This window comes from Agaricus bisporus, assembly GCF_000300575.1.
Source record: "Agaricus bisporus var. bisporus H97 unplaced genomic scaffold AGABI2scaffold_6, whole genome shotgun sequence".
Taxonomy (NCBI): domain Eukaryota; kingdom Fungi; phylum Basidiomycota; class Agaricomycetes; order Agaricales; family Agaricaceae; genus Agaricus; species Agaricus bisporus.
In genome coordinates, this window is record NW_006267369.1 from 172,619 (window position 1) to 193,280 (window position 20,662).

Sequence of the window (20,662 nt, forward strand, 5' to 3'; positions counted from 1 at the left end):
ATTTAGTCTTCGTTTTGATTTAGAAAGGTGAATAACAGATCTAATCGGATGTGTGGGACTGTTGAATCTTCTCCGAAAGGTTCAGGGAGTCAGCTGATACGTGGAGTGACACCAGATTCACTCACTGTCTTGATATTTTTCGCCAGTTGAACGGAAGAATCCTTAGATCATTGATCGTTACGCAGATCATCTCATTGCTGCAAAGTCTCAAATCTCAACGAAAAAAATCTAGAAATTAGACTAACTATACGAGCAACGAGTAAACGATGAGCGGGTACTGATTAATGAAAACCAAAGAGGCAACTATTGAACGTTAAATTGCAAGTTAGCGAATAATGATATGTTACAAGAGAGGTGCGATTTATTACAAGGACATCAATTAATATCCCGATACTATCTACTATGCGAAGATTAGTCCAAAGTGATGTAAGGACGAGGGGTCAATTAAGAAAGAAAATCGCGACCGAAAGCACTTTTGTAAGGAAATAGGGGTATTGATGGCGGATGGTGAAGGTGGCGATGCATTACAATCGCATTTCTAGGATGTTTCTCCGTCGAGATAGAATTCGGGAGATGCGGATACCGCTCTTCAGCGGCCAGAAGCAGAATAGCAATGATGATGGTTATAAAAGGTTCGTCGTGCTTCGTGATATCACCAACGAAGGATCCCTTCATATATGAAGAACATCACCGCAGCATTGGGCACCACACGCATCAGGTGAGCGCTAAGACCACCATACAGTGACCTGACGCCCTCCTCGGCGATCACTAGCTTTAGCGTTTGCCAAAGCCCCGTGTACTTCACGACACCATTCACGCTGGGTTGCCGAAGTCGTGTTCGTAGCACCTAAAAAACAGTGAGTGTGAAAGATATTGAACTGCACGAAAGCACGGACCTCATGTGGATATGACGCGAGACTCGCAACACATTTCGCCGTCCCCGCACTACCCAACATACCAAACCACTCCATCAAACCGCCTTTATTCTGATTTTCGGCCGTCAGCTTCTTCAGCCTTTCATAGAGCACCCATTGTATGGTCCCTTCCGTAACCCCAAGATAGCTTGCGCTTAAACCTTTGTAAAATCCTTTCACTCCCTCCTCTCTAAGAATCTTCTGAATACATAACCAACTGCCACCAATACCACTCTGCCGTACTTTAGGGACGTTATCGACGAACCGTGAGGCGGATAGCTGCATTCGAGTCTTGACAACCCAAATGGGATTTGTTGCCGTGCCGGTGACAATACCAGCAAATGCAGCGGCAGTAAGATGAACCAGAGAATTTTCGCGACCTTCGTTAAATACATTGGCAATTACGACTTTGCCATTGCCATATGTGAAGAAGTTTATTGAGCGAGCGGGGATGACGCCAACCAACGTTGGCCCGAGACCTTTGAAGAGTGCGCGCGGTGACTCATCTCGATAGATATCCCTGCAGGCCAGAGGTTGGGTTAAGATGTGGTAAGACATACTAGGACGTCTGCATACCGAAGAATGTGTCCAGTCTCAACAAAGTTCCACAATAGTCCCGAGTGTCTGGGCGCGGCATGGAGCACAGCGCCTCCCCCACCACCACCGCTGCTGAATACGCCGACAGCAGTATGCCCCTCGCGAAAAAGACTCGACTGTAGACGCGTCTTGACGACGTCAAAGGGGCTTGTCACAATTGCCCCGCACATTCCACCAAGACTACAATGCCAAGTCAGACTTCACGCAGAAACATACAAAACATACACGAAAAAACGCACCCTCCAGCGACAGAATGGCGCCAGGACTTTGCTGGTAGGTAGCTGGTTTTTTGAGCCGCGCCGCTGTTGTCTGACATCGCCCTGCGTTGGAATTTTCTGTGACTTTTGGGAGGATTTTCTGGAGAATGTCTGCGACGATGTGGAGAGCAAAAGGGGTCAGCAACCAGCAAAAGAGGAATTTTTATCCGCGTCACGTGGTGTCGAGATTTAAATATTAATTTCCCGGATAAGTCCTATGCCCGATGAATGTTTTCCCTGTCCATCATCAAGGTGCGCGAACTTACGGCGAAAAGGGCGTGGCTGACTAGATTTTCTATAGGATACTGTGGCAGTTCAACCGTCGCAGTTTGGTGTGCCCGCAGATGAGGCTATAACCGCTGAACTAAACAAAAAATATGCTAACCGCGTCCTTCACGACGTTGGGCTCTGCATCTGTGTCTTCGACCTCACACAAGTCGGGGAAGGCAAGGTTCGCTACGGAGACGGTTGCCTCTGGTATAAAAGTAAATCAACTTCTTTATATCAATCCAGGGAACTAACGCATTGCAGCCGTTTTTCGCATGGTGATCTTCAGGCCATTCATTTCAGAAGTTGTCATTGCCAAGGTCAAATCATCTGACGAAGACGGGATACGATGTTTGTATCAATCTTACATCGGATGCCTTCTACTGTACTGACGCTCCTGAAGTAACCATGGGATTTTTTGACGACATATATATCCCTACCGCCTACCTTCCACAGCCGTCAACTTTGTGCGTTATTGTTCCCGTTGCTTCGTTTCATTTCCTGAACCTCATGTTTCAATGCAATATCTAGCGATTCTAATGAACGCGCCCATTTCTGGCTTCCGCCGGGAGAAGAATCCGAAGCACCGACATCACAACAGCTCCTAGACTCTCCGGTAGCTGATCGAATGTACATCGACCAGGGAGAAGTACTTCGCGTCCGTGTCGAGGCCGAAGACTTCTACGATGATGAACCCGGTCCTCCTAAAATGGCAGAAGGCGTGCAGGTTGTGAGAGACCCGAAAAGAGCTCCATATAACATCATCGTAAGTCATACTAGACCTTTTCTACAAACCCTTGTTCCATATCCTGATATATCTGTCAGTGTTCCATAGCGGAACAAGGATTGGGCCCGGTAGCTTGGTGGCTAGAAGCTCAGCAAACCGGGGAGGATGATGCCATGCAGGAGGGATGACGTCAAGGTACTTATGACTTTCGAAATGCTACTTAAGCTTTTCATCCTCGGAGAAGAGGATGGTCTGTCAGCGGAGGAAAAGAGATGTAATCTCTATCAATAGGGTTGTTGCACGGACAATGTCATTTGTAAGAATCCTGTATTGCAACTGGCCATCAAATCCTAACCCCATATCTCTATGACTGGCAATACAGATGAATCTAATGGTATCTTGATAAACTGGCACACGCGGCTTGATGTACACAAGCACCCACCTGTTAAAATATTCAAGACGGTCACGCTCGGCAAATTCCAATTGACGTGTTAAGCCTTATCTTGAAACCCTTTATTCCACGCGGGGCGGTAGAATTACCGATTACAGTACAGATTTCAGATCTCTTTACAGCAGATTTAGAGATATGAGTATGCTTCTTCGCCTTATGAGTGGATCTTCAAAACACGAGGAGAATCGGGGGTTTGATAGAGCTTGCAATGTACACATGGCTTGCTTCCGATACCGGAACTTTTTCGGCACATAATCAAGCCATTATAAAAGTTGCCTTACCATACAGTCATTCCCCCACCCTCTCTTCATATACGACACAAGTGGTCTATGGCCATTCACTTTGGTATCTGGGTTTTTAATGCCGAACATCTGGCAGATCGTAATACTTGTAACAAAATGTCTATAAAAAGCTTCAATTTGACGATTTGGGATAATGAAGGACTCGAGTCACGAATTCCCGAGATTTTATGTATTCATTTTTCACATTCCGCGTGACGCCGCTGAGAATGTACTTTGGCACGTTTCGATGATTGAGTCCCTTAATAAGTGGAGAGTATGAAGAATACGTTGATGTCCATTAAGAGAGAAAAGGTAGAAAAACATAAGATGGTTTTGATACATTGTTGCAGGACTGTAATAAATTATACCGAATTAAACACGTCGCAAGGTACCAAGGAAGTGGAGTACATGAGAAGAGCCGGGAGTGGCCGGACTTGAAATAGAAAAGGGGGTATTGAGATGAAAGCTATGCCAACCGAATATCCAAATCAATAACGCTCATTCACAAGCTTCGGCTCAGGTGTTGGATCCACGGCAAGGTCTACTTGACAAACAGCTCCTCCAAAACTATAGAGAGCGACGAGATAAAGTTGTTCGAATGATATTGCGTCAGGAGCGATACGCCAAGCAGGTGCAGAAGACGCTGATGCTTTCGCGTTCTATCGGGGGGGAAGAAAGTCAGTCTACAAATTAAGGAAGGGAAGACAGTGTATGAAGGCTTACCTCGCAGAAGGTTCGGAGGAGTTTTGCAATTTGGGCGACCAGTTGGCCTTTCGTTGTTGTTCGGGAGACGGGGAAAGAAAATGATGATCCCATATGCTCATAGCCCACCCACTACAAAATCGAAGAGGGTCAGACTCCTGTAGTTTGGAAAAGAAAGTAGCGCAAGCTGACCATGATTCGTAGATCCAGTTTGTGAATACCAGCGGTTGCCAGGACGGGCTCATTAGCTCCCGAGAGGATCTGGTTGATTCCCGTCTGACTTTTGACTGTAAAATCTCTGAGAGCGACACCCTGTCTTGCTTGTTCGAAATAATCGAAAGCGATTGGTTCGAAGGCAGGGCTGCTGACTTTCTTGCATGCGGTCTGCGGCACCCTACGGCGACTAGGAGAGGTGAATAGAGTAGGCGGCGACACGGGGGTCAGAGCGCCAGCAAGGGAAGAATAGGTGGATATCTGGGAGGGATGAAGGCCCGTGTGAAACGAAGCAGCACAATAGTAAGCAGTCATTATAAGCGAAAAGCGAGGATGGAGGTATTTGGTAGATGTTGGACAGGTAGGTAGACCCGATGTGGACCTGGGCGTTGATACTGAAATACGAGTAGGCAAAGGATTATATATACTCCAAGTGCAGGTCTGTTGATAAATCCGTGGCGCCACTGCGATCACTAGTACTTCACACCTTCACCAGGGTTGTGAACTGATACTTGTCACAGAAGACTTCACATCTCAAAAAGGGAATTTTGTCTGACGCTTTTTCGGAGGTGACGGGCTCTTCCTTGGTCCTATCACAATGTCACCTTCGTTTTATACTTGGCTTTTTGTGTTTCTATCGAGAGTAATAAGATTGGGAGTTTCATCAGGACTAGTCAATTGATGTACCAGCGTCATTTGATAAGGCCCTTTGTTGGATCGATATACAAGAAAGATAGAGATAGATATAGAACGGTGATTCCATCTAACTTTCAAGGGTACGATTGGGATGCAATCGGGCGAATGCTCTCGACCTTCTGCAGGATTTGCTGTATGTCTCCCCTTAAGATCGCGAGAGGATGGTCAGGGCGATCGACCATCGCCGTTATTGGAAGCGTCTGGCCTTCAGGTGCGGTACTCATTCCAAATACCGCAGGGTCGACGGGGAAGAGTAGGACGGGCCAAACCTTCTATATCTCTCTCTGTATGCCACCGGAAGCTTTTGATCGGTCACTTGTACAAGCGGGTGCCTAGTGAGCGGTTCCGGTTTGACCTTGACAAGGGGTTGACAGAAGTTATCCCGCTGCCAGTTTCGAGAATATAGTAGTAATATAGGCAGGAGTGGCTTTCGGATAAATCTTCTGGCTGATAGCTTCAATGTAGTACCGACTACTTACTACGCTCGCACCCTTTTGTGGGCGTCAAATGCGTCGATTGACAGCCGAAATTAATGTCACTTTGGAGTGGCAGTGTGATTGTGACCGCAACTGAGTGAAGTATATGTCATATGGTCTTGAGAACTATTCTAATACATAGATCTTTCCTGAGTCACGCCCACTATGTCAGCGTGTTGACAAATTTTGCGCCATGACGGGGATAAGGAGGTATAACATATATAGTGGGGGTGCTATCGTTTCTCAACAGTCGAAGGTGTCAGTGACCAGGACTGTCTTATCAAGAATGGCCAAAAGGTTGGAACCATTTTATCAAGTCTAAGTCGAACGCTCAAAACTCCCAAATTGTTCAACAGGTGCTCCCCGCATGTGACCGGTATGAGGAGCATAGCTGTCGACTAATGTACCCAGACGCAAGCGCTACTAAAGTCTGTACCTGGTGTTATCTAAATGAGGTGGCGCAAAGTGTAATAAAGATCGATGCCGATTCATCCGTGCCAGGAACAGACGATCAATCTTTTCTTCCAAATAAGGCCAGGCCGACTCCGGGAGCTTCGCGGAGCACGTAATTCCCGCCAGCGGGAAAGCCTAAAATAGAAATACCGCCGGATACGAAGCGCACTTGAAGGCTTTATCTGGATTTTGAGGACCTTGTTGCTTGATGGCAGGCAGGCATGCACAGAGTCAGGCTGAGGGCTAGTTCAAAATTTTTTTGCATTGTGCATACATGTCTAGAGGCATTGAAGGTCACGTCTGAAAGTTAGAGCACATCAGCACATCCTACGTCCGCTAGTCCTATCAAATCTGATCCTCTTCCACCGGGATGGAATGCAATTCAAAGTAACAAGGGGACCATCAAGGTTAAATCACAAAAGTTACCCTTCGATGGGAGTCATTTTCCTTGGCTCGGGTGATTGAGAAGTGGGTGTACGGCTGGGGTACATTCACAAATCTAAATGGAAGGAGGTCGGTTTGTTTCCTGGAAGCGACTGTAATTGAACCACGGGTGGGAAAGTGGAATGTGAAGTTGACTCGTCACCTGTAATCCTCGTGTCAATATTTGCCTCGTGGTCGGGACATATCACATCTACTTCATCGTCTTTTATCGGGCGTCATCTCCTAGCGAATAAGAATCTTTTCCAGCATTTTCCAACAGATCGACTGGAAAATTGTTCGGGATCGCTCTACGTACAGCGAGCTGAAGGGTATCTGAAAGACATGATGACTGGAAGCATTTTAAGACCCTAAGGATATAATAACGTTAGTGACATGGCCTGAAGCTCCAATTGAAAGCGTTCAACCTGCCAACTGCATCGCTCAGTAATGACGGCCATGGGCTCTTCACAAAATCAATAATGACTGAATGGTAATGATACTAATCTACATCCAACAGCGGAATCAAAAGCGTGGCTGACTCGCTAACTGATAATCACATCAAATCACATCTGGAATTTACCGTACGACGGTTACCTAACCGGTTCGCGTCCGATTTCTTGAACTAAGGGTTGTTTTATCTCAACTTGGAAAAATCGGTTCATTTCTCACTCTCGGTAATTCCTTGCGCGTACCCTCGACCGAAATCACTCTCCCGCTAATCACATCAAACCCTCAAAGGCCCGCCCTCCCCTCCATCGTCGTTCACAGTGCTCACAGTACTTGCACAAGTGAAGGAGTCTATCAACGTACTTTTGAAAATGTCTAAGAGAACAAGTTCGTATAAATTATGGATGGAACTGCGGTTTGAATCATCAACAACTTCGAGTTCAATCCCGAGGAAGTTTACTACTGCGCCCAGCGGGTCTCAACTATCAGTTCCAGTCCAGATCACACCGAAGAAGTCTAAACTCCTAAAACTCTAACTGCGTTTTCATCATGTCCCGCTACCACAATCCTATTCACAGTCCCATCTTCCCTTCTCAAATCTCGTCTTATTCTTCGCTCTCCGTCGCACTCGCACCTCCGCCTTCTCAATTTATTTCGACCCGCCGTCGACGAGTTCCCCAATCCACTTGCAAAACCTCTAATGGCCCCATTTGCGGACCTATCGGGTTTGACTACATTGGTCAAGCCGGTCAAGGAGTTTCCTTGGCTGACTTTAGTGCCCGGTCACAAAATGCCATTAGTCAAATGGTTGCCGGTGCAAATGACCAAGTTTTGTCCCAGACGGGAATTGGCAAAATCCATTTACGGATCATGGTGAGTTTACCCTATTTTTATTCCGAACCTGAGATCGAGAATTTGAACTGATTTGTGATTTGATTTTGTTTAGTGGACCGGTTATGAGCACTTGAACTTTGTGCAGAGTATGCCTGCTAGTCCGGCTATGTCACGCGGTCAGCTCGGTGCAAGTATCGCTATGCAATTTTGGTCATTTGTGGATGTGAGTATCTTTCCTTCCTTGTTTAAATCTCCATGTGTGCTAAACGAGGTCAATAGTTAGCGCAAAAGTCGTCTACCACAAATGGGCAGTGGCAAATCAATCAAACAAAGATTCCTTTTGAGAAAATCTTCCTGGTTGCTCTGTATAGCATTGGAGATGGGATCTGGCAAGCGGATGTTGCTGTTGACTTTTGAAAGAAACCGAAATTTCTCGTCCTATCGCATTCATAAATTATTATTTTGTAACATCACATTTTTGCCGCATTTCACGCATTATCATTTCCATGTACTGTATGATCTTATGATTTATGTCATCATGCTCCTGTTCTTTTGGTTTATCTTGTTGAATAAGTAGAATTTGGAGTTGTGTGCCCCGGTAATTGAAAATTTTGCCCTTCTTCATCAATTAGATCTCAAGATCCAATCGCGTTGTTCAGGTCGAGTTTATATTGAAAGTATCTGGTGGGCCGGTTTGGGTCTCCCGATGCAAACGTTTGAACGTCCACCTTGCAGGTTGCGCGCATATCTATAATTGAACTGCGATTTAAAAATAGCCTATCGGAGACCACGGGGACTCAGGCCGCCCTGGTCCCTTTCAGATTCTATTGGACGTCCCGGAAGGAATGTTCTCAGGCTCGTCGAGTAACCCTTCCCCCAAGGGTTCTGGCCGACTCTTGATATTATTTGTGTGAAAAGGAGCGAATATCAGTGATGGCGATGATTACAGGTCAGTTATGAATTTTGAAAGGTGATAACCATATAGCTTGGTTTCCGCCCAAATGGACGAGAGTGAGATGGTATGTCTTCCGCAGCGAGAATAGAGGTATCCAGCGCCAGATATTACTTTTATCTACTCTGCAATTTCATCGGACGATGTCATTTGAATGCTTAGATTGTTCTAATCTTGGTTTTAGTGTAACTGATTGAAGGATGGAAGGTAGATAGTGGAAGCAACTGTCAAACGAGAGCCAATGGTACGCAACTACATGCCGGTATCGCCACTAAAACCCGCATGAGCGCACCAATTTTCTGTAACTTATAAACATTGAGCTTAGCTATGAGGAGAGCTGAGCTGTCCCACCTCGTTCACCCCGACATTCAATGTTAGTGGCTCGACAATATTTGGTTTATGAATGCTCCATCGTCTACAGTCACAACCTCAGTTTTCACACCGTCATTTATATCATCCCCTTCAACTAATCGAAATATTCCGTCGCCGTCTGTATCTCACATGCTATCTAAATCTAGGTACGGTTCAACGTTAAATATGACAGAATATTCCTAAAATGATTGAATAGGTTTTGGAGTAACAAGGTTGCTGTGGGAGGCACATTTGCAGCTATTGGTCTAGTTCTTATCGGCGTCGTCTTTTTGATCGCGTTCACTTGTGTTAAACGTCGGAGGAGGATGAGACAACCTGAGAAGGGTGACAGTCAGCGGACTAGCAGTATTCATGTTGATGACCCAGAGGATTGGAGGTATACCTCCAGACTTGATCCCTTTGGTGTCGTTTACATTTCCGTGAGGAACGTCTTATAATTAATCTATAAAGAACCAAAACAGCGAGGTTAAAGCCATTAGTGAGGTGGATCAGTGGCTGTGCGGACATTCCATGATGTGTCACGGGGCAATATTGCTGCCTGTGCTCGACGACGACTACGTGTCCACAAAATTCGTCTCGAAAATCCTCGCAATGAGGTGCTATTATGCATTATGGCTGGCTCTAATGGCCTTCGTTGGCTTCGCCACCGGCCAGTCCGACCCCACACATCAGATCACCCACTTTGACAATCCGCCAGCTCGCTTATTTTTTTTCGACGATACTAATGTGCGTATTCATTGAAAAGGCTAGAATTTCTCTGTACTCATGATGGTATAGTCAGTGATATATCATGATTCATCCGAGGGAAACGTTTACGTTTCGGAAGATGAGGGCAAAACATGGGTGTTGGCTGATATACCTCCAGGCAAGGCAGAGAGAGTAATCGAACACCCATTTAATAACCGCATTGTGCGCCTTCATCTTATCGCTACACGAGTTCAGTTGCTAAATATTGCACTAGGCATTCGTCTTGACTCCTGGCACTACACACTACCGCACAGACGACAAAGGCCGGACATGGCGTTTATTCAAAACTCCAATAGCTCCAGCGCGCGTTCAGCAGCCACTTTCTTTCCATTCTGACCCAGATAAATACGGCTACATTTTGTTCCAAGGTACCATTTGTGACCGTATGGGTTGGAGTGCTGTTTGCCACGATGAGGTGCACACGACCGTTTACGCTGTCTTGCAAGGCACTGAATTCTCTTCATAGACCTTCTACACCACCGACGCATTCAGCAGTGATGTCAAGAAATTGCTTTCGGACACTTCACGTTGCCAATTCGCTCATGGCAGCAAAGACTTCAAGCATGACGCTCATCCAGACCTCGTCTACTGCGTGGCCTACGATACTCCCGCCTCTGCCGGTGGCAGAACCTTGGAATCCAGTCGACTCTACTCCAGTACCGATTTCTTTGCCAGCGATAAAAACATCGAGGATTTGGGTCTTAAAAGGAATTCAAGGGGTGTTGTCGCTCTCGCCATCGTATCCAAATATGCTATTGTGGCCATGAAAGATGTTTCAGAGGCATCTGATGGCGAAATGCTACTCTATGTGACAATCGACACTAAAACATGGGCGAAAGCACAGTTCCCTCATGCCTCTTCTGCTCGGTTACGCGAAAATGCATATACTATCGTGGAGAGCACGACTCATTCACTTGGTGTCGATGTCTTATTGCATGATAGTGGTGCTATTGGCACTCTATTTCTCAGCAACTCGAACGGGACTTTCTTCGTTGAAAGTTTGAAGGATACAAATAGGAATGAGATAGGGTTTGTGGATTATGAGAAGGTTTACGGCGTTGATGGTGTTGGAATTGCGAATATCGTGGATAATGTCAAAGATGTCGAATCAAGGATGGCGGACAAGCTGCTGAAAAGTCGCATCACCTATAACGACGGTCGTACTTGGTCTCCTATCAAACCGCCCACCCAAGACTACGAAGGCAAGCCAATCGCTTGCGATCCCAGCGATGGTGAACGCTGCTCACTCCATTTATACTCTGTTACGACTCCTCATAATTATGGCCGCATTTTCTCATCCCCTGCTCCTGGTATCGTTATGGGCGTCGGTTCGATCGGACAGCATTTGAAGCCATATACGGATTGCGATACTTTCCTCAGTATCGACGCTGGAATAACATGGCAAATGGTTCGGAGAGACGCTCATAAATATGAATTTGGTGACCAAGGCAGTATTTTGGTTGTGGTGAACGATGAAGAAGTGACGGACGAGATTCGCTACTCACTCGATCTCGGGAAAACTTGGTGGGTCACTTTCTGCTATTCTGATTCGTTGCTTGATCTCATACGCACATGTCTAGGAAAACATATAATCTTGGGCAAAAGTTTATTGCTCAGGCATTGGTCACACTACCAGATTCAACGTCGCAAAAGTTTTTACTTCTAGGTTCGATACCTAAGGGAGAACGGACGAAAGAAAGTGGACGAATAGTGGTGATTTATCTCGATTTTCAACCTACTCGGGGGCGTAAATGCGAGGATGACGATTTTGAGAAATGGTATGCTAGGAAAGATGATTCAGAGTGTATCATGGGACACAAAGTATGTCATTTCCTCCTCGAGATTTCTGTTACCTCGACAACCAACTGATTCTATGAAATGTATAGCAATGGTATACTAGACGTAAGCCTGATGCTCAGTGTTACGTTGGGAAGAAGTATATGGACCCTGTGGAACACGACGAGAATTGTCCTTGCTCGGATGACGATTACGAATGGTGCGAATAAGAACATAGTATCAGTTGGAGTGTTCCCGTACTAATGCTTTATGTAGTGATTACAACTTTATCCTTCAGGACAGTAAATGCGTTGCTGCTGGTCCTGAACCCATTCCGGCTGGTGTATGTGAAGGATCGAGAAGGACATTCCTGGGTTCCTCTGGGTATCGCAAGATTCCCGGCAACACTTGCTCAGGAGGGATGAAGAAGGATGAGAAAGTCGAGAAGGATTGCTCGAAAGGTATGTCGCGTTCTCCTTTTGAATCAGGCAATTATGTTTAAGTGAGAGTGTTCCGAAAGCTGAACCCCCCGAGGGTCAAGCCATACACCAGATCGTACGTGAAATTGATAGGTGAAAGTTCTTATTTTGTATTCATCCATTTATCTAGCATGACTTCACATCGCAAATTGTTCAGCACGCCTATTTCAAGGAGTCTACTGTGAGTAAATAGTTAGAGGATGGTTGTTAGATTTACTCATGATTGACTTTTGGCAGGCTATCCTCGTTCGTCTACATGACAATACTGTTTGGCAATCAAGCAGTGAAGGCTATGAATGGCATCAACTCTTCCCAGATAAACATCTCCTCGCATTCTATCATCACAAATACGCACCAGATCGCGCATATATAATAACTGACACCAAGGAATTCTTCTTTACAACCAACTTCGGTCAAGATTGGCATACAGGCCACGCACCCACTCCGCCGAATACATTTAATGCTCAGGTCATTCGATTCCATCCAACCAATTCCGATAGTATAATCTGGGTTGGTAATCTTGATTGTGCGGAGTTTACTAGTCCGACTTGCCGAGCTGAAGCGAAATATTCATTGAATAATGGAAGGACTTGGGAACGCATTGATGACTATGTGAAGAACTGTGCTTGGGCTAGGGATACCTTTTTGGATGCGGATCCTACGGAAATTATCTGTGAATCGTATAAGGATAAGCAGGGAAGTCAAAGGAATATGGGTGGACCTGGGAGTCACTTGCAGTTGGTTGCTGGAGCAGGGTATTATAAGAGGAAGAAGGCTTTGTTTACAAACGTGGTTGGGTTTGCGAAGTTTTCCGAGTTTTTGGTTGTTGCTGAGGTATGTGGCACCATCAATTTGCCGTTCGTTATGAACTGACTTTTTCCAGTTACACCCTGAGAGACGTGTTCTAGAGCTACAAGTGTCGCTCGATGGAAATCATTTCGCGAGTGGTCAATTCCCGCCGACTATGCATCCCAGTGGACACGTACGCATTTCTCCTTCAACTTCCTTGGGATTCATCCGCTGACCTCTGCTTTCCTAAAGGCGTATACGGTTCTAGAATCGAACACTCATTCACTCTTCCTACATATGACAATGTCCGAACCACCAGAAGCTCCTTTTTGGGGTAACATCTTGAAATCCAACTCGAATGGAACTTATTTCGGATTATCAGCAGAATATGTTAACCGGAATCAAGATGGTTATGTGGATTTTGAAAAACTTATTGGATTGGATGGGGTTGCTCTTGTCAATGTTGTTGCTGATCCCGGTCAGGCGACAGTCACTGGAAGGAAGAATTTGCAATCGAGGATTACTCATAATGATGGTAAATACCCCTCTTGCTTGGTGCGTGCTACAGGGGAGATGGATTGATCGTATTTACAGGTGCGACTTGGAAACCTTTGACCCCTCCTGCACGAGATTCCTTGGGTCAGAAGTATGAATGTGATACTACGGTGCGCCTGATACTCGTATTACTCCAGCTACTATCATTGACTTATCATCAGAAGTGCGCGCTACATATCCATGGATACACCGAACGCAGAGATCCGCGAGCCACATACAGCAGTCCTGGCGTAGTCGGCCTCCTGCTAGCAGTCGGAAACGTCGGCGAAACACTCAAACCTTACATCGATAGTAACACCTTTCTGAGTCGAGATGCGGGATTCACTTGGGAAGAAATTCATAAAGATGCGTATATGTGGGAATTCGGTGATTCAGGATCGATTCTAGTTATCGTGAATGATGAAGGACCAACGGATCGTGTGCTTTATAGTACGGATGAGGGATTGAATTGGAGAGAATATAGGTTCTCAGATGAGAAGATTAGGGTCGATTCGATTGTGACTGTTCCAGAGGATACGAGTAGGAGGTTTATCTTGTTTGGGAGTAGGCTGAGGACACCCGGATCGGTCGCGGTGCATCTCGATTTCTCGGCGTTGACAAAGAAAAGATGTACGTGTCTTTTTCTTCTTTTCTCGTTGGTGATCATAGCTGATCTGGGATTCAAGGTGTTTATAATCCTGATAAGCCGAATGATGACGATTTTGAGTTGTGGAGTCCTAGTATTGAGAGGGAAGAGATTTGTCTATTTGGCCGTCAGGTGAGATTGACTGTTTCATTATAATGTTGGTTATTGAAGTTTTTGAAGACACTGTATCATCGTCGTGCGAGGGAGGCCAATTGTATAGTTGGAGATAAAGCCAAGGTGCCAGAGAAGCTTATACAAAATTGTCCTTGCTCAGCAGTAGATTTCGAATGGTAAGTCCCCTTCAAATTTTACTTGTGCCCTTTGTCGACTTATTCCAATAGTGAATTCAACCATCTTCGTAACGCTGAAGGAGACTGTGTCCTCGTTCCTGGAACACAACCCCTACCTGATGATTTAGCAGAATGTGAGAGTGGGTCGGAGTATTGGTATGAGAGGACTGCGTACAGGATTATACCGTATTCAAGTTGCGAGAGCGATTACCGGCTTGATAGGGGTGCAAGACATGTGTGCCCGGGGTTCAAGTCCAAAGGGCCACTATTCTGGTTTTTCGTACTTCTACTACCTTTCGCATTCACTGCACTAGTGGGTTACTACTATTATCGTCGTGGTGGTCATGTCAGAGGGTGCGTTTTTCTCTTTACTGGTTTTATTTTCGTCGAAAAGTGATTGATGTCGTTCGCATTAGGAATATCCGACTTCCAGGAGATCTATCGAGCTCCTCGGATGGCAAATTCCAAAGAGCATTGGACACTGCTGCGTCGGTGCCATGGTTCCTTATTGGACTTGCCCACATCGCGATTCAATGGGTCACTTCACGGGTGGATGTTAGTAACTTGAGATCGAGAAGAGGTTATAGAAACGTTCCTATCGATGAAGATGCACAGATTTTGCGGTTTGAAGATGAGGAGTAATACAAGGGACTTTGGAATCGATAAGGATGGTTTCATTTGGTTTCTTTTACTTTTACTTTTTACTTTCTTTGTTTTTCGATATTTATTTTATCTTCTTTCCTTCTTTGATTGCTTGTAATTAGGACTCTTTATTATGTATAATCAACAGCAAGTTTTCTCGTCTAGCTAGAAACACACGTATATAGTACATAACTTATCAGTAGCTGTGGCGCTCACCTACTTGGTTCCATTCGAAGGTAAATTTGGGTTCTCTGGTGCCATCCAGTGCCTATTGAAAATTCCTCAGGAGTCAATACACGCTCCACGAGAGGCAAGGGGTCTAAGAGTGTTAAGAATCAGAAAATAATCCACTTCTTCCGCAAGAACACCAACTATGAGACTCAGTGTCTCTTCTTCCGACACTCAAAAATACATAGCCTTTCACCCGTGGTTCATAGCGAGATTTTGGCTAGTATTATTGCCCTGTGCCTTTCGATCTCACGCTAGCAAACGCCGTTGTTCCTTCAACCAATTCGACTGCGGTATCTTCATCTCAGTATTCAGCTCTGTAACTGGCTTCATAACGCTCGCTATCAATGTTGGCGAAGACGAATACATGCGACTAATATTATTGTGGGACGTTCCTTCGATGTAGTACTCGGGAAGATCGTGCCCGTTACCTAACGAAGATCACGAAAACTATTACAGCAAGTTTAACATTCAATGGTGGTCTTAGACTCGGGGAATCTAAAAAAGCTATACTTTGATATTTCAGAACTAAACTTGGGTGGAAAATGACCTTCTATTTCTTTTTCGAGGTAGCTCTGTACTACTTATTCAAATACTCAAATTTGACGCCTCCGTCAAAGTCGTTCCGGAAAAAGAAGGAGTGGCCAGATAGTTAACCAAGCCCATCCCTTTCTCCTTTGTCTCATTGACCTTGTATGCTCCCCAGTCATTCGGTTTGGAGAACACCTCTGCCTGTTCTAGTATCTTTCTCTCTCTCACCTTGCCTTGCCTTGTCATGTTTGTCCAAACAGATTGAGGGAATTATACTGTCCCTGGTAGATCTATCATCAACTTCAGCTTGGCGGGAGAGCCAACAGTGTAGTCAAGGTCAAAAGTAAAGCCTAAACGCGGGTATTATCTATTTCCTTGGATCGTCCGTTTACATGATTTTTACCTCTTATTACGACCTCACAAAAATGATTAGGTTAGAAAGAGGACGAGCATGATAGACAATGGATCGTCCAAGGAAGAAATGATACCTGGAATCGAAAAGGGTATTCCTCTTTTCGAGATTGATGTCGTAGAAGAAGTTCGGGAACGCTAAGGAGTGTACTAGAAACGGATGTATCTGCGCTAGAAAACCCTCAAAATCAAGCACCTCGGATATATGGATATCTGTATGAGACGATGACGGATGTTAAAGGGACGTAGGGCTGGATACAAAGGGGCCGCGGAAGCGCCAAAATAGCCCTGACGGGGTTTTCGAAGTCACGCGAACGGGTCACAACTCTCTGTTTGTTCCTTACTCATCAGACCAAGTCAGCAAACCATGGAAATTATTGACTAGCGGGCATTTATTGCTTACAGGGATGAAAGAAAGGTAGAGTACTTGGATCGCCGTCTTCGCCGAACCTTGACGGGGATTAAGATCATGATCCACAATGTGCCAAAGTAAAAACGAAGCAGCGATGACATGGGCCTTCGAAAAACCAAGTCTTCTTCCGCGGCACATTCCAATAACTCTGGAATTGAAGTACAGGAGTGCACATAATACTGCGTATATTGCAGCGGATCTTCTGTCTTGTCGCGACACTGCTTGAGTGGGATGCTGAGGCATATTTCGCTCACTCCGGAGGCTCGAAGCTTGAACGTGAACATCAAGAATTATCGAAACGTCAACATGGAGCGGCGTCGTTTCTCGAACTCTTCTAACGAAAAGCTTCTTCTAGTAGTCATACCTTATGTATATACTCTGCCGTTCTCGAAGCTTGAGCTTATTGGCAAGTTTTTTTTTCCAGTCTCGACGGCCTAACTTTCCAATATAATCACGCTCCATCCCTCTTCCTCTTGATTCCAACACACTCTGCTATCATTATCCATTCCCATCACCCAACGCTCTTCTGGATCCAGGCGCCATGTCGATAGCTATCAATTTGGACAACACGTATGTTCTTTCTAATCGATGTTAGCGGCCCCGTTTAATATTTCTTCCATATAGCATGGGTGTCGCGTTTATTGGTGTGGTCATTGCTGGGATGTGAGTTAATGCGTTTCCTGAAATGTACGACTGGAAACTAATTGTTTTTTGTTGCATCCTATGTAGGCTTTACGGAGGTGAGGAGCTTTCCGCCGCGCGTCGTTCGAGGTTTTCATGGTGGATTAGTGTCCGTAATTCAGGTATATTATTACTATACCAATCAAACTGATACTTGGTCCATCAAACTTCTGGTCAGTCACTCTGTTTATGCGATTAGTCTAAGCCCCATTGATGGATCATGCAGGTCGGCTCTGTCATGTTCTTCGAAACTATCCATCAAATCCTCATCACTCACTCAAGTTCGTGACATTTTTGTGCTGTTGCGTTATAGACTAATGAACGGTAATACTCAGTGTACATGTACCTTGTCAAGGACGCCGCTCGACCAGAGATGCTTAACAAACTCATATGGTTAGTCCTCGATTGTGATACTCATATATCTCATTCACGCGGATCACAGGAGCTTACTGGTACTGCTCCTTTTATCCATCTTTTGCCTTCAACTCTGATCAGTTTCTCGGGGGAAGGTTGAGGTCCTCTTCAACGTAAGTATATTGTTGACACTGCGGAAGAAAGGAACTTATTTCTACATTACATAGGGTTTAACTGCGTTTGTGGTGCAAAGGTATTTTGTTCTTTTTTTTAATGTTTTCAGACTCTAAATCAACCTCCTCCTTCAGCTTCCTCACTATGCGGGTCTGGAGACGTGAGCAGGCTTTTCTTTCGATTGATATCCGCTCAAGGATCTTCTAGTGAGCAACCGCAAAATTTGGCTGACTGGAGCTGCTGTACGTAACTCTTTGCGAGTCTTAATTTTCATCTTCTCACTCTTTATGAACACACAGGTTCTTTTGGTAATCGGAGAGTTTGGTATGGCAGCGAAATATCAATCCGTATTCTTTTACTGATGATTATTTCTCACAGGTTGTGTCGTTGGTATGTCCTTAGAATATCTATCTGTGGTGATGTTGATGCTCAGGATTGGATTCTCAGCTTTTACCGCTCTATCGTTAGTAGCTTGGTCTCTTGAAGGATGTTATTTAATGGTGCTCATCTCATCCGCAGTTTACGCCTCAAGACATATGCACAACTAGCCGAACTCAAAGTCTGTGCTTCCTTGCAACCTTTCCTAGTCGAATCTGATAGACCGATCTTATTACAGAGTCTTTCAATCGCTGTAAACGCATTAGCTGCTGCTGGAGACCTCATCATTGCGGCCAGCCTTTGCATTATCCTTCATCAATCTCGGACGGGCTTCCAGAGGCACGTTAAACAAGCGTTGAAATCAAAGTTGGGGCACATATACTCAAATTTTCTTCTTGTAGATCCGACACGATGATTAAGAAGTTGGTCCGTATCTCAATTTCTTTATTACTTTTTGCTTATGGCTCAAATCATTTACTTAGATTGTGTATTCTGTTAACACAGGCCTTTTGACAAGGTGAGCTTGGGTTGTAAATGGCACAACGATCGGCAACCAAATGTCCATCCTTAGTTTGTGCGCTGTCGCGTCCTTGATTTCGGCAAGAATCTATTTCGTGTCCTGTCTCATCTTTCATACTCAATTTAACTCGTTATAGATTGTTTTGGCGGGGCAAACATTCCTTTATATCATGTTTTTCTTCTGTATCGGGCGACGTAAGTCAAATATTACCTTAAAATCGATACATCCTTTGAACATCTTCTAGTATACTCGAACTCGCTTCTTGCTACTCTCAACGCACGAAAGAGCATTCGCGCTGCTGCAGATGCAATCAACAACACTAGTGAACACGTATCCGTTTCTCTTCGTGAATTCTCAAGGGCGGGAGGAACTACCGGCATAGCAACTAAAGTAATAGTTTTGTCTTACCCTTACTGCATTCTCACATCGGTGGTATCTAACCTATATTCTCGTCCTCATCTATCTAGCGCCCTACGAACATCTCGATCAAAATCGATACTACGAAGGAGTTCAACTCTGATAGAATGGTGTATGAATGTGAAAGAAACGACGGTGTTGCTGTAGGTCGTGATTTAGAAGAGAAAAGGAATGAAATAGGTATGGTAAGAAATGATTTTTTTTGCCTTTGCGAACTTGACCTTTATTTTGAATTTTATTTATTTGGCAGACGTTTGCGAGGAAGGCTTCCAGCTTGATGACTACTACTACATATGCAGAACGTACGCCTGAGTTGGGTACGGAAAATGTTTGAAGGTGTGGTTTGGTGTATGGCGTGCAAGTGTCACTCTATTCTTGGGGTTTGCAGAAATAAAATGTTGTATATATTGATGATGATGTTATGAACCCTTTCGTTCACTGATTGAACCCAAAAGTATATAAATTGTTTGTTGGGGATGGGTTTGCGTAGGATATTCTATGTCTCGCGAAAATCCGGTTCCTTGTGTTTTGCAAAGGATTGTATGAGATTCTTCTCTTGGTCTCTCAATTAATATAACACGCGATGAAGGGTATGATCTGTTTGTTGTATTCTACATTTATTTCTATACAATGGTATCTGTGATGACATGAGATGATGATGATAATGATTATGGACTAATGCATGCATGGAAGTGGTGCGACGCGTAAATCATAGGCAATGGGGTATACATATGAATAAAGTTTTGGAATGGAGAAAAAAGTTAAAAGTCAACAGCGACATCGGCTTGCCAGACATCATCACCGATGCTGTATAATGCAACAAGGAAGATTCGTTCAAACGGAATTCTCGTCTGATTGATTTGCCACTGTGGATTTGTGGTCGTCGATTTTTGTGCTAGCTATAGTGGTTTTAGCACAATTTACCAAAAAAAATAATGGTTGGGAAGATTACTCACGTCTACGAATGACCAGAATTGCATGGCGATACTTGCGCCAAGTTGACCTTTTGACATATTTGGACTAACAGGCATACTCTGAACAAAATTCAGATGTTCGTATCCGGTCCACTATCATCAAGGAAAAACGGATCAGTTCGAATCCGACAGGCGAGATAAATATAGAAATACTCACCATGATCCGCAAATTGATCTTACTGATGGCCATCCCAGATAACGCTTGGTCATTTGCGTCGGTAACCATTTGACAAATGGCATTCTGTGATCGGGCACTAAAGTCTGCCAAGGAAACACCTTGACCAGCTTGACCGATATAGTCAAACCCAATGGGCCCACAAATGGGGCCACTAGAGGTTTTGCAAGTGGATTGAGGAACGCGACGGCGACGCGACGATGTGAATTGAGATGGTGGTGGTGCAAGGGCACCGGAAAGAGAAGAGTAAGATGAGACTTGAGAAGGGAAGATGGGAGAATGGATAGAGTTGTGGTAGCGAGACATGACTTTTGATCGCAGTTAAGAGTATTTAGAGTTGAGATGAACTCGTGGAATTGGTAGATTCGCTGGAGGGGCTTTGGAAACTGATGAAATCCGACGCAGAATGTTGCCCATGATTTATACAAGCTCAACGTATTGC

The 20,662-nt window shown here is 44.8% G+C and overlaps 7 protein-coding genes across 7 annotated transcripts; 4 read left to right on the forward strand and 3 right to left on the reverse strand.

Annotated features, from left to right (window-relative positions):
• Positions 1-652: 652 nt before the first annotated feature.
• Positions 653-1,681, reverse strand: AGABI2DRAFT_71341 (hypothetical protein; the record flags this gene model as incomplete). Its single annotated transcript, XM_006461510.1, has 3 exons — positions 653-847; positions 897-1,434; positions 1,491-1,681. The coding sequence occupies 3 exons, from the start codon at positions 1,679-1,681 to the stop codon at positions 653-655; spliced, it is 924 nt and encodes a 307-aa protein (XP_006461573.1).
• Positions 1,682-1,996: 315 nt separating this feature from the next.
• AGABI2DRAFT_70931 (hypothetical protein) lies at positions 1,997-2,950 on the forward strand (the record flags this gene model as incomplete). The annotated part of the gene is made up of 6 exons (XM_006461511.1): positions 1,997-2,020; positions 2,070-2,253; positions 2,300-2,386; positions 2,439-2,502; positions 2,567-2,801; positions 2,861-2,950. 6 exons carry the CDS (start codon positions 1,997-1,999, stop codon positions 2,948-2,950), a joined length of 684 nt encoding a protein of 227 aa, XP_006461574.1.
• An 818-nt stretch (positions 2,951-3,768) lies between these two features.
• On the reverse strand, positions 3,769-4,818 carry AGABI2DRAFT_193017 (hypothetical protein). Its single transcript, XM_006461512.1, has 3 exons — positions 4,389-4,818; positions 4,218-4,328; positions 3,769-4,153 (listed from the first exon to the last, which is right to left on the reverse strand). Exons 1-3 carry the CDS (start codon positions 4,722-4,724, stop codon positions 3,983-3,985), a joined length of 618 nt encoding a protein of 205 aa, XP_006461575.1. The 5' UTR covers positions 4,725-4,818; the 3' UTR covers positions 3,769-3,982.
• A 2,635-nt stretch (positions 4,819-7,453) lies between these two features.
• On the forward strand, positions 7,454-8,295 carry AGABI2DRAFT_178677 (hypothetical protein; the record flags this gene model as incomplete). The annotated part of the gene is made up of 3 exons (XM_006461513.1): positions 7,454-7,777; positions 7,851-7,961; positions 8,018-8,295. 3 exons carry the CDS (start codon positions 7,454-7,456, stop codon positions 8,153-8,155), a joined length of 573 nt encoding a protein of 190 aa, XP_006461576.1. The 3' UTR covers positions 8,156-8,295.
• A 1,315-nt stretch (positions 8,296-9,610) lies between these two features.
• AGABI2DRAFT_222380 (hypothetical protein) lies at positions 9,611-15,088 on the forward strand. Its single transcript, XM_006461514.1, has 18 exons — positions 9,611-9,788; positions 9,840-9,971; positions 10,024-10,224; positions 10,276-11,333; positions 11,390-11,630; positions 11,696-11,805; positions 11,862-12,046; positions 12,106-12,140; positions 12,195-12,245; positions 12,302-12,898; positions 12,948-13,046; positions 13,106-13,388; positions 13,448-13,518; positions 13,570-14,023; positions 14,074-14,165; positions 14,214-14,323; positions 14,375-14,677; positions 14,740-15,088. Exons 1-18 carry the CDS (start codon positions 9,654-9,656, stop codon positions 14,963-14,965), a joined length of 4,383 nt encoding a protein of 1,460 aa, XP_006461577.1. The 5' UTR covers positions 9,611-9,653; the 3' UTR covers positions 14,966-15,088.
• Positions 15,089-17,019: 1,931 nt separating this feature from the next.
• AGABI2DRAFT_178679 (hypothetical protein) lies at positions 17,020-19,405 on the forward strand (the record flags this gene model as incomplete). The annotated part of the gene is made up of 23 exons (XM_006461515.1): positions 17,020-17,117; positions 17,172-17,210; positions 17,277-17,287; positions 17,337-17,401; positions 17,455-17,509; positions 17,564-17,621; positions 17,671-17,680; positions 17,738-17,755; positions 17,810-17,835; positions 17,891-17,916; positions 17,964-17,998; positions 18,056-18,080; positions 18,135-18,146; positions 18,204-18,219; positions 18,276-18,315; positions 18,373-18,473; positions 18,536-18,560; positions 18,617-18,651; positions 18,706-18,733; positions 18,791-18,848; positions 18,899-19,044; positions 19,122-19,256; positions 19,322-19,405. The coding sequence occupies exons 1-23, from the start codon at positions 17,089-17,091 to the stop codon at positions 19,403-19,405; spliced, it is 1,077 nt and encodes a 358-aa protein (XP_006461578.1). The 5' UTR covers positions 17,020-17,088.
• Positions 19,406-19,832: 427 nt separating this feature from the next.
• AGABI2DRAFT_178680 (hypothetical protein) lies at positions 19,833-20,526 on the reverse strand (the record flags this gene model as incomplete). The annotated part of the gene is made up of 3 exons (XM_006461516.1): positions 19,833-19,970; positions 20,028-20,138; positions 20,203-20,526. 3 exons carry the CDS (start codon positions 20,524-20,526, stop codon positions 19,833-19,835), a joined length of 573 nt encoding a protein of 190 aa, XP_006461579.1.
• Positions 20,527-20,662: the final 136 nt, after the last annotated feature.

Bases quoted from the DNA above. Each gene is read 5' to 3' on its own strand.
- AGABI2DRAFT_193017 (XM_006461512.1), bottom strand. From the start codon at position 4,724: ATGACTGCTTACTATTGTGCTGCTTCGTTTCACACGGGCCTTCATCCC. The intron at 4,329-4,388 runs GTCAGCTTGCGC...TCGATTTTGTAG, and splicing joins AACTGGATCTACGAATCATG to TGGGTGGGCTATGAGCATAT. The intron at 4,154-4,217 runs GTAAGCCTTCAT...CCCCCCCGATAG, and splicing joins TCCTCCGAACCTTCTGCGAG to AACGCGAAAGCATCAGCGTC.
- AGABI2DRAFT_222380 (XM_006461514.1), top strand. From the start codon at position 9,654: ATGAGGTGCTATTATGCATTATGGCTGGCTCTAATGGCCTTCGTTGGC. The intron at 9,972-10,023 runs GTGCGCCTTCAT...ATATTGCACTAG, and splicing joins ACCCATTTAATAACCGCATT to GCATTCGTCTTGACTCCTGG. The intron at 13,389-13,447 runs GTAAATACCCCT...TCGTATTTACAG, and splicing joins GAGGATTACTCATAATGATG to GTGCGACTTGGAAACCTTTG.